The 15,722-nt window shown below is 44.3% G+C and overlaps 1 protein-coding gene across 1 annotated transcript; it reads left to right on the top strand.

Annotated features, from left to right (window-relative positions):
• Positions 1 to 1,480: 1,480 nt before the first annotated feature.
• LOC133462070 (amino acid transporter heavy chain SLC3A2-like) lies at positions 1,481 to 15,663 on the top strand. Its single transcript, XM_061743186.1, has 8 exons — positions 1,481 to 1,990; positions 7,699 to 7,889; positions 8,085 to 8,258; positions 8,527 to 8,624; positions 11,311 to 11,453; positions 12,966 to 13,281; positions 13,472 to 13,531; positions 14,895 to 15,663. The coding sequence occupies exons 1-8, from the start codon at positions 1,614 to 1,616 to the stop codon at positions 15,231 to 15,233; spliced, it is 1,698 nt and encodes a 565-aa protein (XP_061599170.1). The 5' UTR covers positions 1,481 to 1,613; the 3' UTR covers positions 15,234 to 15,663.
• The last annotated feature ends 59 nt before the right edge of the window (positions 15,664 to 15,722 follow it).

The raw sequence follows: 15,722 nt of genomic DNA on the forward strand, positions 1-15,722 counted from the left end.
TTATGAAGCCTCTCATCTGGCTTGGAAAGACCTCAGTGTTTCCTTGGAGTATCTGGATGAGGTGGCTGGGAGGGAGGTAGCTACTGTTAGCAATAAAAATTCAAAATAACGCTGAATCCAGTATTTAGCTGATACAAACAGGGTAGCCACGTGTCAGGCAATAAGATGTGCTTGCCTGACTTTCTGTTACTAAAGTCAAAAAGAACTGTTATAAAGAATAAAAGTTGCAGAGTTTTTACTTTGTTGATGCCAGCAGCCATGCTGCGTTCTGAAGTCGGAGGATGATTTTCACAAGATCATCCTAAATATCCAGTACTGCGGAGGAATAAAACAAACTGTTGGAGTATGGATGAGTCAGGATTTAACGGTGAAAATCTTAATTACGTCTCAGATGTGTCTGTGTTGTGATCCCAAAAGCATTTCTAGCTAATTCTGAGTTTTCTCTCACAACTTCATAAATATGAAGGGAATTATTATTTTCTCCTCTTCATAGGGGTGTGGTAACATAGTGGTTACAGAGGTGGGCTTGGGTCTGGAGGCTCCCCTGAGCAAGGCCACTAACCCCCAACTGCTCCCTGGACACCAGAAACATGGCAATCCTAGTCTACCTAGTGATGCTTTAAAAGCAGAGGACTCGTCTCAATGTGTTCCAGGCAGAGGTGTCAAGTAACGAAGTACAAATACTTCGTTACCTTATTTAAGTAGAAATTTTGGTTATCTATACTTCACTGGAGTAATTATTTTTCAGACGACTTTTTACTTTTACTCCTTACATTTTCACGCAATTATCTGTACTTTTTACTCCTTACATTTTAAAAAAAGCCTCGGTACTCTATTTCATTTCGGCCTTTAAAAAAAAACTATCCAGTTAAATTGCTTCATCCGGATAGAGTGAATTTGGTTGTGGTTGTGGCACAGATGTTCTTGTCTAGTTTTGTTCTTACATCCGTTGCCCTCAGATTCCTGCAACTAAACTTGGATGTACATTCCAATAAAGGTAACATGCCTCTGAAGTATGTTTTTGCACCATTACAATACTTATAGGCAACTAGTCATCATATCTTCTGCTCTCTGAAACACATGTTAATGCTCAATAGTACACATATATGGTTCTTTAATATATTTGCATTATACTAAGATGCATTCATTTTCAATGGCTTTTGTCCATAATGGCTTTTGTCCCCGTTACATGACTTTTACTTTTATACTTTAAGTAGTTTTGAAACCAGTACTTTTATATTTTTATTTGAGTAAAAAACTTGAGTTGATACTTCAACTTCTACAGGAGTATTTTTAAACTCTAGTATCTATACTTCTACCTGAGTAAGGAATGTGAATACTTTTGACACCTCTGCACAAATTTGTCCTGTGTAACAGATTAATGCATGGTCATAGACTATATGTGATCTTAAATGGGTCACACCCACACCCCCCACTCCACCGCTACGGCGTTAGGACCTCGACACTCATATGTCCGACGGCATTTAAAGGCAGCATTTTACCGCAGTGGCATCAGCATCACAGACAGAGCCAGCGCATCCACGCTGCACACGGACCGCGTCCACACACAGTCCGGGGTCTGGATCAGGTCTAGGGCAAGAACAGGGGCAGGTATGAACACGGAGGAGACACGCGTGGAGATGAAGGATGCTGAGAACGGGATTGCTCAGCCGCAGCCGCCCGTGGATGAGGCCGGGGACGCGGACCCGCCCGCGGACCCCGCAGACCCCGCGGACCCCGCGCCGGCCGCCCCGGATGCTGATGCCACGGAGGCCGATGTGAGCGAGGGGGATCTGGACCAGGAGGAGCAGGAGAAGCAGCCGATGGCCGCGGACGGCGTGGAGGCCGGGGCCGCCGAGACGAACGGCGCCATGAAGCTGAAGATGCTGGATGATGAGGAGGAGGAGGAGGAGGAGGAGCGGGAGCAGGTGGCGGTGAAATTCACCGGCCTGAGCAAGGAGGAGCTGCTGCGGGTGGCAGGCACCCCGGGGTGAGTGGGGGCTCACCACAATAGCATGCAGCAACATCTCAAATAAGGTTATCCAACCTCTTTCAGCAGATGAGGCGAGTAGGGTGCACTAGTCTCGTGTTTTTTTCCTATTACTCCTAATGACTGGAATTCTTGCCCGGTAAATTCTGTACCGTTATCAGACCGTATGTATTTAACTAGGGGTGGGATCAGTAGCCTACTGGAGTTCAGGGAGGATGAGGGGGGATGGCACCCCCCCCCTGAAATAAAAACGGTCAACATCATCCCCCCTGTAAAACTGCCATCCTCCCTTTCTATCCCTTATGTCATTTCATCAATGAATGTGGTATTACTGCTATTTCAACATTTAGAGTCATCACCAGAAAAATAACACCATAAAATAACTTATTTGACAATTTTCACCTGTTTCAAGTACATTTTCACTTAAAATAAGTAGGAAAATCTGCCAGTGGGACAATATTTATCTTCTTATTACAAGCAAACAAATCTTGTTCCACTGGCAGATTTTTCTACTTATTCCAGTGATGAGTCTTGTTTTAAGTGTAATGAGATTTGTTTACTAAAATGAGACATTTTAACTAGAAATAAGACAAATATTCTTGTTAAGATTTTTTGTTTTTCAGTGATCCATTTTACTTATCCTGTGAAGGACAGAGGCATATTGATAAGTTCAGAAAACTGTTATTTATTGTTGTGTTTTGATGTATTTGATGTAAGCCCAGTGGATATTTAAAGCTTACAGAAGGCTGCATTTAACTGCTGCTATGTCATTCCTGCAGTATTTCTGCAGGTGTTTTGGTCAGTGCTATTATTTGTAATATATTATATTATTTGTAATCAGCACAAATTATCTGTCCCCATATGATACAATCCACCATCCCCCCTGATTTTTTTTTACAACTCGAGTACTGGGTGGGATGATACGGGTAACTCACGATTCAATAACGATAATATCACGATACACGCTATCTACAATATTCAATAAATTGTAAGAAAATTTCATCAACGATATATCACGATATATGTGACTGAAAAAGAAAAAGTACCCATAAAAAGGAAAACATCTGTAGTTATGCATTTATTCAATGCCAAAACTTCATACAATGTACAAAGAAAGTGCATTTGTATAGTGCCTCACTGCCTCCTAGGCTTGTAAATGTAAACACTGTACAGCTGGACAAATTAAAGTGCATGAACATTAATAACATGTTTTATATAAACCGGGACAGTGCACTGCTTTGTTTCTAATACTGAAAAGTCAGTAAGCAACTTAATTTTGCATAGTACCTCACTGCCTCATAGTCTTGTAAATGTAAACACTGTACAGCTGGACAAATTAAAGTGCATGAACAATAGTGCGGTGACAACCGCGTAAATCCATTGTGTGTGTTGTAATAAAATATCGATATTTGCCGTCAGTTTATCGATTATTTATTGCGACAGAGAGCGCAACAATATATTTCAATATCAATTTTTTTTCCCCACCACTACATTTAATCTTTCCATATGGAGCTACATCTGCTATGAATTTTTCTGGAGCTTTTCTCGTGTCACTTTTTGCTTTGATAAAGTATGGAAAAATCATGCCACTGTAGTCAGTAAATGCTATTGCATATCTGTACCCATCCTTGTCTGCTGGTTCTATAGGGCCGCATAAATCTGTGTGTACTAGCTCTAGTATAGCTGTAGCTTGAGCGTCTGCCTGCCTGTTTCTTGTTTGTGTAAATTTACCCTGTATGCATATTTCACAGCTTTGACTGGACTTGTCATTTTTCCCTTTTATGGACATCCCTTCAACCAACTTTTCCAATTTTGCAACATCATCAAAATTACAATGACCAAGTATCTTATGCCATGTTTGTATGTCATGACAACCACACCCTTTCTCAACATTTTCATCATCAAGGTAATCAGAATCAGAATCAGAATCAGAAAAGGGTTTATTGCCAAGTTTTCACACGAGGAAATTGTTATGGGGATTGGTGCAACACAATACAAATATAAAAAACAAATATATAAGAGATAAAATAAAATGACATGTATAAACAATAATAGAAAGTATAAACAGTGAAATAAAATGTAGACCGGAAATGTACAAAATGAGGTTTTAAAGTGCCGGGTGAGTCTGTACAAAAGTGACTTAGGAACTTAGGATAGGTAAAAAGTATAGACAGAAATGTACAATGAGGTTTATAAAGTGCCGGATATGAGTCTGTGCAAAAGTTACGGGATTGGAGTTTTTACGTTAATGTAACGTAGAGTGGGATGGGGGGGCAGTCCGTGGTAGTCGGGGAGGGGGGGACCGGGGCCTTGTTGATGAGGAAGGCTGCAGACGGGAAAAAACTGTTCTTGTGGCGTGAGGTTTTGGTCCTGATGGACCGCAGCCTCCTGCCAGAGGGAAGAGTCTGGAACAGTTTGTGTCCGGGGTGAGAGGGATCTGCTGCAATCTTTCCTGCACGCTTCAGGGTCCTGGAGGCGTGCAGGTCCTGGAGAGATGGGAGATTGCAGCCAATCACCTTCTCTGCAGAGCGGATGATACGCTGCAGCCTGCTCCTGTCCTTCACAGTGGCAGCAGCATACCAGATGGTGATGGAGGAGGTGAGGATGGACTCAATGATGGCCGTGTAAAACTGCACCATCATTGTCTTTGGCAGGTTGAATTTCTTCAGCTGCCGCAGGAAGTACATCCTCTGCTGGGCTTTTTTGGTGAGGGAGGTGATGTTCAGCTCCCACTTGAGGTCCTGGGATATGATGGTCCCCAGGAAGCGGTGGGACTCCACAGTGTCTGCTGGGGAGTCACACAGGGTGAGGGGGGCAGGTGGGGCTGCGTTCCTCCTGTAGTCCACTATCATCTCCACTGTCTTTAGAGCGTTGAGCTCTAGGTTGTTCTGACCGCACCAGGTCACCAGCTGGTCCACCTCCCACCTGTAGGCGGACTCATCACCATCAGAGATGAGTCCAATGAGGGTGGTGTCATCCGCAAACTTCAGGAGCTTGACGGACTGATGACTGGAGGTGCAGCTGTTTGTGTACAGGGAGAAGAGTAGAGGAGAGAGAACGCAGCCTTGAGGGGATCCGGTGCTGATGGTCGGAGGGTCAGAGACATGTTTCCCCAGCTTCACCCACTGCTTCCTGTCAGACAGGAAGTCAGTGATCCACCTGCAGGTGGAGTCAGGCACGTTCAGCTGGGAGAGCTTGTCCTGGAGCAGAGATGGGATGATCGTATTAATACAGCCTACCATACACATCCATTTTGAACTTGGTACCATCTTTGTGGACCAGCCAGTCATCACCGTTCTTGAAGTGGACCTCAGCTCCGTTGTCGCTGCTTTGACCGAAAAGATGTTCCGTGGAAACGATGGGATGTAGAGCGCTTGCTTGAGCGACGTTTTCACCTGTCGTCCGTCAGTGTCCAGCAAGTAAACCTCAGCGTCTCCCTTCATTTTGGCCATTTCGCTCACTTTGGTGCCGTCGGCTAGCTCGATCACGTGTCCCTCAGGTTTGAATCTCTTGCCGATTTTCGTGAACTTTGTGGCGTTGTTGATCATGTGTGATGTGGCGCCGCGGTCGACCATGAGACCCTTCTTGTTTCCATGTCGTGTGGGGCAGTCATTCAGCTTGAAACAGAAGGATGTTGATGCTGCATCCTTCTCTCCATCAGCTTTCCTCACATGGTCACCGCCTCGACCTCGACTGCGCCCTCTTCCACGTGGTGGCATGCTCCATCTGCGATCCTCTCTCCTCCTTTGAGTTTCATCAGCCCTGGACATGTGTCCTTTTTTACCGCACGTGTAGCACTCGACATCTGCTAGGGCCATTTTCTTTTGTCTCGTCCTCTCCCACGGGACCACGTTGCACTGCTCTTTATTACACTTTCTGCATTCACGTCACCCTTTCCATATTTTTCAGTACTCTCATAACTTCACAGTTTGGTTTTAAACTCACTGAATGTTAAAACGTAATTTGCCTGTGTAACGTGCACGACAAATGGCTTGTATGAGTCAGGTAGTCCTTTAACAACCATGGCTATCTGAAGCCCATCACTAATCTGTTCGTCTGCTCTCCTCAATGACGTGAATATATTCTCTGCCCTAATAATATATTCAGTGAATGTTTCATCACTAGCCTTATAGAGTGAGGACAGTTTACAGTACAAACTCACAACGCGTGGCTTGTCTTTCCCTGCGTAGTGCTCGCAGAGCATCTCCAGTGGTCTTCTTCCATTACGTTTGGCGTCTCTCATCACCAAAGACAAACTCTTGTCGTCTAGACATTGCACCAGCCTCTCCATATGCCTCTCCATTCTTTGTCTCATCTTCATTTAGAGCATCTTCGTCATCCTCCGCAATATCCGGATCCTCCGCAATTACATCTCTGAGGCCACGCAGCTCCATGTGCGCAAGAAATCTAGTTTCCCAGAGTGTGTAACTTTTTTCATCACCGTCGAATAAAAGTCTCAACCACCTATGTCCTGCATGACTGGGCCCATAACCTGTAGCAGTAGACATTTCTGCACCAGTCTTGCGTTTTAGCAGTCACCAGAGATGGTTAAATAGATTACCTTCACGGACAAAAAGGCTTAACACACGTCTTCTTTCTTGGTCGAGAGAATCCAGAACTTTCGAGAACTTTCTCTCAGACCGTTTATTCTTGCGCATTCTCAGGACAACAGTGCGCACAGGCACGTTATGATGTCATCCCATCATGTACTTAGTTAGACCAACATGGCTTTGCAACTGGTAAATTATCAAATATACTTAAAACCAACCATGCTCCAGTTTAAAGTGAGAAAATTAACATCACCAAACATCAGTTTAGCAGTCACTGCTGCTAGCACACAAACCTTTCTGACACTGTTTGGACTGTAACACCCTGGTTCCTCTACTGACCACCAGGGTCTGGATCCAGACCTGCAGTTCCTCTACTGACCACCAGGGTCTGGATCCAGACCTGCAGTTCCTCTACTGACCACCAGGGTCTGGATCCAGACCTGCAGTTTCTCTACTGACCACCAGGGTCTGGATCCAGACCTGCAGTTCCTCTACTGACCACCAGGGTCTGGATCCAGACCTGCAGTTTCTCTACTGACCACCAGGGTCTGGATCCAGACCTGCAGTTCCTCTACTGACCACCAGGGTCTGGATCCAGACCTGCAGTTCCTCTACTGACCACCAGGGTCTGGATCCAGACCTTCAGTTCCTCTACTGACCACCAGGGTCTGGATCCAACAGTAAGTGACTCTCCATCAACCCCCATATTAAAATGGCCAGTAGAGGAAGTGCAGCCTTTCAAACTTCCTGATTAGATGTCGCTACAGACGTTAAAGTGTTGGCGATTGCTTCCTTCTGAGTTCTTGCAACCGTGAAGGAAGTTAAACATCTCCAGATGAATATTATGCTGTTTCTGCCAGTCAGCCAGGTCTATAAATAATTTACAAATTTTATATCAATAATTTCCCAGTCCTGGGATCAATAAAGTACATCTTTATCTTTATCTTTAAAGCCTAGGCAGTCATTGTGGTGGGTTACGACTGTTGGCAGGGGATATCTCTTGTTGTGTTGTAGTGAACCAGATAAACATGTAAACAGTTGTTTAATAACTGTTTTCTACAGTTTAATATTCTTTTGAACTTGGGAGGTTTTGGGGGTTCTTTTCAACGCAAGGGACCTGTAAAGCTGTTAATACAGCCTTCATGTTCTGTCTCTCAGCTGGGTAAGGACTCGCTGGGCTCTCCTGCTGGTGTTCTGGCTGGGCTGGCTGGGAATGCTGGGAGGGGCCGTCCTCATCCTCCTGCAGGTTCCTCCCTGCAAGGAGCTGCCTGCCACCAGATGGTGGAATTCTGGACCCCTGTTCCAGATTGAATGCAACCAAACCTCCGGTGACACGCACTACCTGAAAGGTGGGCTCATCCATCCATCCATGCATCCATCCATCCATCCATCCATCCATCCATCCATCCATCCATCCATCCATCCATCCATCCATCCATCCATCCACCAACACACATACATACACATAGTAGTAGTATTATAAAAAACACAGCTCTCTTGTTGTTTTGCATTCATGAATCCTCATCTGTTATTTCTCCCACCAGGTCTGGAGCAGAAGGTGGACAGTCTGTATAAAATGAAGGTGAAAGGTTTGGTGGTTGGACCGATTCACGTGGCTCCCCCCGATGAAGCCATGAGTCTGAGGTTGGAGGAGATTTCACCTGAGGCTGGAAACCTGGATCAGTTCAGAAGTTTCACCCGGGCAGCTCACAAAAGGGGTGAAGAAAGATGCAAATTAAACAGAAAAATGAATATATGCTGCTTCGTAACTGTCAAACATGTCATGTTGAATCCAAGCTTTTTCTCTGAAACATGGTTAAGCTTTTAAAGTTGGATTTTAAAGCCACATTTCAAATTTTGTATCAGAACAATTTCAAAATAATTATTTTCCTCATCATTATGAATATACTGTAATAGGTAAATGTCTGTATTTTTTATTATACATGGTAAGTGTACTGTTTCCTGACGTTTCTCTTACCTTTGCAGGTATTTCAGTGGTTCTGGATCTGACTCCAAACTACCTGGGATCATCTGGACCTTGGTTCTCCACCGTCAGTATGACAAACGTAGCAGAGAGACTGAAGGTACGGACTCTGTCACTGCTCTGAGTATCCATGAGAAAGCTGAGGCAAACACCTGAGTCAGAGCTGAATCTACAGACATTAAGAAGATCAAATCAAATCAATCTTTATTTATATAGCGCTTTTCATGCATATATAAAAATGCAACACAAAGTGCTTTACATAAAACGTTAAACAAACAGAACTTATTATTGCCTACTAAAACAAGCATAAGAAAAACTTAAGACCATAAGACCTGGGTTAAAACAAGAAGAACAGCTAGTAAAACAAGGGTATACGATAAAAAGTCAAAAAAGGAATCAGCTAAAAGCCAAATTAAAAAGGTGAGTCTTGAGCCTGCTTTTAAAAGCATCAACAGTCTCTGCGGCCCTGAGGTTGTCCGTCAGGCCGTTCCAGATGATGATGTGTAGAAGATCTACACATCATCATCTTGATAGTTGATCATATGTTTTGTTGTGTTGCTGACCATGCTAACAGGCTGCTCCAACGTGGACCTGCTAGAGCAACCAGCAGCAGCTGCCTTCACCTCTGGCTGATGGCAGCTGACTGGTCAGGCGCTTGGCTGCTCTGTCTGGGCCACCTTTGTCTCTGGACCCTTCCAAGTTGGTCTGGACTTGAGCCAACGGTTAACCAACTGCAGCCGGTCCTGAAAGACAAGAGCTTGGCCAGAGCGCCAACATTTCTCATGTTATATGTTGTCTTTGAAACCAAAACAGTGAAACATTAGATAACATCACTGGTTGTCATGAACAAAGCTAAAGGCTCAGTTATGGTTCTGCGTCAAAACGACGCCGTGCACACGCCGTCGCCTTGACGCCGTCGCCATGACGCCGTTGTGAACCCTTCGGACTTGTCACTCCATTTCGCCGCGGTGCAGTACCCCCCGTGACCGCTAATTCGCGATCTTTTCCTGAATGGTTTATCCGACTTTTTCCGGTCACAGTGAATCAAAGAGATAAGGACAACTATTGTGCAAAAAAACAAAACAAAAAAAAAATCACACATACACGAAGAAAAGAGCGCTGAAAGTTCGCGACTGCTTCAAACTGGAAACCGGAAATGCGTTGCTAATATCGATTATGAGTTTGCTTTGTTAGGAAAAATGCCAAAAGAGATAGTTAAAACTGAGGATAAGTACCTTATAAGAATTTTAAGAATAACAGCTCTTAAACTCATAACAAAAAACTGGCTTCAGAAATCAAGTCCAGTTTTAGAGAAATGGCGAGACCTAATGGAACAAGTAAAAGAAATGGAGCAGTTAACATGTAAAATCAGAGGAAATCTTGGGATGAGACACATGCTGTGGGCTAAGTGGGAGAGCTATATAAAAAATGGGGGTAAAATGCTAAGATAGCATAAGACATGAAGAGATCTAAATGCACCTAAAAGCTTACTACTCTTAATACTGAGGCGGTCAATGGATTATTTGACGGATATGGAGGAGTATAATAATAATAATAATAATAATAATAATAATATGGAGGAGTCAACAACTGAACGGGGAGCACTTAATGTTTTTTTTTTTTGTTTTTTTTTGTTTTTTTTTTCTCTTTAACTTAATTTAATTTAATTTATTTATTTTTATTTATTTATTTATTTTTATTATTATCTTTTTATCTTTGGAGGTACTGTTATGTGCTTGTTTGCTTACTTGCTCTCATGGAGCGTCTCTCTCCCTCTAGCTGTATTGTGTTCATGAAATAAGAATGGAAATAAGGATTTGTGAAAATAGGAATTTTGGCTAATACATAAAAGAGTGAAGTGTAAGGGATGTATAGGGGAGGGAGGTAACAGGGGGGTTAGAAGGTATTTAAAGGCATGTTAGGCCTCTCTTTGCTTTGTTTGTGTTTGTTGTTTAGATATGTCCTTTTAATTTTTTTTTTTTTTTTTTCTTTTTTTCTTCGTGTATATGTTGAGGTTGGTGTCTGTCTTATGTCTATATATGTATATTAGTTGTTGTTTTTTTTGTTGTTATACTGAACGTCACTATGGTGTGGCACATTATAGAAAAATAAAGTACAAAAAAAAAGGAAATGCGTTGCTACCAAGCGAACCAATCACAGCCCTCTCGGTCTGCGTTTGGTCTGCGTCGCGTTGTTACAATTTTTGGGAGGTGCACGTCAGTGACGGCGTCAGTGACGGCGTGTGGTCTGCGTCGACGCGTACCACACGCCGTAGGCACGGTGTCGTTTTGACGCAGAACCATAACTCAGCCTTAAAAAGGCTGATTTATGGTAACTGAGCTAGAGTGGGCGGGGTCCAACAGTTTTCAGACCTGCTTGTCCCGCCCCTTTATAACATGATGCCGTGCAGAAAAATGAAAAAGAAGCTTCCAAACTCACACTTCAGGAAACTTGTAGGTGACATCACAGGAGGTGTATCCAGTTATTTTTCTACAGTGTGTGGGCACACCTCCTGTGAAGTCACCCCTCTCCCTCGCCCCCTTACACCAGCTACTATGAGCAGAGCTGTAAAGACGTGGTTGAACAGGGGGCTGTTGTCCTGTATCTCTTTGGGATTTTGGCCCAAAAAATGACAGACTTTCATAAACACCTCAGGAAATAGTATAATTTGAAGAATAAATAAAAATGAATGTCTCTTTTAGAGCTCTTAGCATCAGCTGCTGCAAAAACATGTCAAAACAGTAAGAAAGTAAACTCTACAGTGAAATGTCTCCGTGTCCTGTCAGTCTGCTCTGGTGTTCTGGCTGGAGGAAGACGTGGACGGCATCCAGCTGTCGGGGGTGGAGCATGTGGCGGCCCTGGTCCCTTCCCTGTGGTCCGACATTCGAGCCATCATCCAGAATGGGACAGACAAGTATCCAAACAAGAGGTCAGAGCCATAACTGAATGATTCATCTTGTGAACGCGCCACAGAAACAAAGACATGTTTCCCCAGAGCTGTGGAACGAGTACGAGTATGAATGTTTCCTCACCAAACACAAGATTGACTGAAATGTTGTGAATCTAAAACTCAAGAGGAAGTTGTGAAGCTGAGGCTAGTTATGCTAGTTTTAGAGCTATTTGAGGGGTAATGGATGGTGATACAGTTGGTAACATTTCAAGAAAAAGGCTACGATTTCTGAAATTTGCAAAAGAAAAAGCTTTCACAAAACAGTTCATATCTAATAAAGGATTTAAGTGTTTAGAAGTGTTTACGTAGGCTGCTCTAAAGCAGACATGTTGTTTCAGCTCTGCTGGCGCTTTCTTTGATCTTTTCCTGAGACAGATGTTGGAGATCTTGAGACATGAATGCAGGACTCAACCTGGCCAGCCATTCACATTCACCTCACAAAAAGCTCTATCTGGGGTAATTGGTCTGGTTCTCCTCTCAAGAGCTGCCTTTCCACCGGTGCAGAACGTACCAGACCAATCACAACAGCGAGGGGGCAGGCTTTGTGTGATGAATCATACAGGAGTTCAAAACAACCAAGACGGCTGCAGAATCACTAATAACAGCTTGGATCAACTAGTTTTAACTGTAAAATCAACAGTTATTCAGTAGGGGGCCGGCTCTGCTGCAGACCTCCTGGAAGATACTAGTCTTACATCAAATGCTTACTTTTCCTGATGTCTTTTCTGGATGTATATCCAATGGTGTCCAGGGACAGTTTCTCCTGCTGCAAAACAAGCCCAGACATCATCCTTCCACCACCATGGCTGACAGTTTGTATGAGGTTTTTGAGGTGAAGAAGATTTCTGCTCCGCTTAGTTTTCTCCAAACATGATTCTGGACATGAAGACCAAACATCTCCACTTTGGTCTCATCTGTCCAGAAGACATCGTTCCAGAAGTCTGCTGGTTTGTTCAGATGCAGTTTTGTGAGGACTGTACGAGTACCTTGTCGTGGTAAACTTGCTGGGACGTCCACTCATGAGGCTGACAAGTGTCGAGAATGTTTCCTCATCGTGAATAATCTTTGTAGAACATGAAACTGTAAATATTCTGGATATTATTTTTTATAACCCTTTCTGGATTAATGTGCAGCAGGAGCTGCTTGTCTGAGACCATTGCTGATGTTTTTCCCTTTTGGCACTGTTTTAACAACCACCTGAATGCTTGGCTAGAGATCTGCACACGTGCTGATGATGATGATTCGTAGATTGTGGCTGGAACTTCACTCCCATGTAAGCAGTCAGGTGAAACTTAGGATTCAGTTTTTCCCCTTCAGGCTTCATTTTTGTAGGTCACTGACATTTGCTTCACTTCTTCTCAGTTTTCCTGTATGTATTCAGAGTCTGTGCTTCTGAGTTTAAAAAGATCCCAGATATTAAAACCATAAATGTCTTTCATTTCCATTTTAGATTTTTATAAATAAAGTCAATCCTCTGTGGATGTCTTCCAGAGTCCTGATCGGTGTGACGGACAGCTCCTCCGCTGAGAATGTGTCTGCCATCCTCTCCTCAACCGGAGTGGACCTGCTGATCTCCAATCTCGTCTCCATCAAGTCCATCCTGGGTGATCCTGTAGAACTGGCTCAGGCCGTTCAGCTCTTGTACTCGTCCCACGGCCAGTCCCAGCTGGCCTGGAACCTGGGCCTGCAGCCCTCTGACCTCCCGCTGGAGAGCCGCTCTCTGATGAGAGCGGTCCAGCTGCTGCTGATGACACTGCCTGGGACGCCCGTGCTTCGTGATGGAAGAGGGATGTGCCCGATGAACCTTGTGAGTCCTGATGTTAGAGAGCATCAACAGAAAGGAATCTCATGTTGATGTTCTCCACTAACCAACAGATGGTTCTGAAAATTGTTTTATATGAAGCAACATCAGCAGTTCAATGGGAACTCGTATTAAATCTGCCTTGTTGTTTTTTCTTTTTTGACATGTTTTTTTTTTTTTACCATTTCAATCAAAGGTGAGCGAACTTCCCATGAAGAGCTGGAACTCTGAGCAGGAGCTGAATGAAACTACGACGGTAAACGTCATCATCATCAACAACCTAAATATGAAATAATCATCTCACATTCATTCTGATCAAGTCTGTCCAAACATCCTTGTTTCTGTTGCTGCGGTCTGAAATGAGTGCTGTCACAGCTGAAACCAGGACTAGCAGACCTGAAACCAGGACTAGTAGACCTGAAACCAGGACTAGTAGATCTGAAACCAGGACTATCAGATCTGAAACCAGGACTAGTAGACCTGAAACCAGGACTATCAGATCTGAAACCCCCCATACTGGGGGTCCGTGGGGATCAGTCTGGATCAGTCTGTCAGAGGCGACTTCATAGAAGGACAGAGTTCCAGCAGGAACGTGCACGTACACTGCTGCTCTGCCAGAGAATGAAGATGAAGATGAGGAGATGATGGATGTTTCTCTGTTATTGTGGCATTTTTAGCCTTTTTAGCAGGGCGAGCCGTTACATTCGACGTGACCGCCCGACCGCCAGCCGGCGGTGAAGCCGGGAGCGGCAGGGGCCCTCCGATGTCAGGCCGCGGGAGGAGCTGGGGGGGAGGGGGGGGTTACACTGGGACACTCTGAGCCGAGGAGGACCCGTGGGAAGTGGACACGGGGGCTGGAAGCAGAGTGCGTGCATGGGACGGAGGGGGGCGTGGGCGGGACTTAAAATGAAGGCATCTGATTGGTTCTTTCCCCCCCCTGCCAATCCTCTGGTCCTCTGACCAATCCGTTTCATTCGGCCCGCAAAAAACAGATTGGGCAGAGTTTTTACATGATTAAAGCTGTCAGAGAGGTCAGATTTTTTTCTTTCCTTTTTCTGAACACATTATTCACTTGTTACTCTCAGGATGGAAGGACCATTTCACCCAGTATAACAATATATGTTTTTGAATACGATCACAGACTATACCTTTAAGTCACTGTTGGATCCAGACCTTAGTGGTCAGTAGAGGAGCTGCAGGTCTAGTGACCTGGATTGGGTCAGATTAACAAAACAGAACAAGTTTCTTGGTGTTTGGGGCTGAATCTTAGCAAAGCAGCTTGCAGCTTCTCTTCTCCCTGGTTGAAGGCTAACAAGCCAGAGATAACGAGAGAACACCGGCTGGACTTCCTCTAAATATCACAGAAGATTCGTCCAGTTCTCTCTGTGGTCATGTGCCTTCTTCTTCTATTCAATGATGAAACAATAACACCGAACAGCATTATGCGCACCTTGCGCCGTCGCTACACAGACATGCAAATTGCAGGGATTATCCTCACAAGCTCATTTGCACTTGAGGACCACATTGTTTGAACTTATGAAAACTTCCAACTCACATGTCTGGGAGTGGAGGGCTTTCTGTCCGTTGGGTATACTGACGTTTCCTCTCTCTGTTTGCAGGAGGACCAAATGTCATGTAATGACTTTTTCCAGACTGTGAGCAAACTTCGGGGTAAAGAGCGTTCCTTGCTATACGGAGACTTCATGTTCCTCCACAACTCATCATCCTCCCTGGTGTACCTGCGCGTCTGGGATCAGAGCGAGCGGTACCTGGTGGCCTTCAACCTAAAGGGGAAGGAGACGGTGCTGCAGCTGAGTGATAAGGCCCTGCCACGTCAGGCCTCCGTCACCCTCAGCACCACCAGTGGCGTACTGCCTAAAGAAAGGACTGTGGACCTGAGGGACCTGCACCTGGGTCCAGAACAGGCTGCACTCATCAAGTTTCCCTACAGCGGATAAAGAAGATTCACACAGTTCAGATTCGGTTTCTTCTCCTGTCTGATCAAAAGTTAAAGTCCTGGTTTTGGTGTAGTAGTCATATTTCTGTGTAATGTGAAGTAAAACACTGTCGTGGATGAGGTGAAATGAATAGCAGAAAATACTAAATCCACTCACTTTCCCAAACTACTATTAATGATCACAGGTTCTGGTTGGTAACAGTGAAAACATGGTTGTGGTGTGTGTTCTTATCCCAGTTCTCCCAGTCCTTCTGGTGTGCGATGTGAATGTAAATATTGTCTCTTGCATTCTGTTAAAATGAGAGAAAATAAAAACATGGTAAAGCAAAATTAAAGAAACATCTGATTGTTCTGAGGGAAATCATGGAAGACTGTCTGCAGTTCTGGTATCAGAGGACAAGATGGTGCTGTAAATGGTCCAGGAGCAAAAAGATTACATGGCCACATGCAGTTAGGTGAAGAACTTATCTTTGCAAGGGTCCAAAGAGCT

This window comes from Cololabis saira, chromosome 16 (assembly GCF_033807715.1).
Source record: "Cololabis saira isolate AMF1-May2022 chromosome 16, fColSai1.1, whole genome shotgun sequence".
NCBI classification, from domain to species: Eukaryota; Metazoa; Chordata; class Actinopteri; order Beloniformes; family Belonidae; genus Cololabis; species Cololabis saira.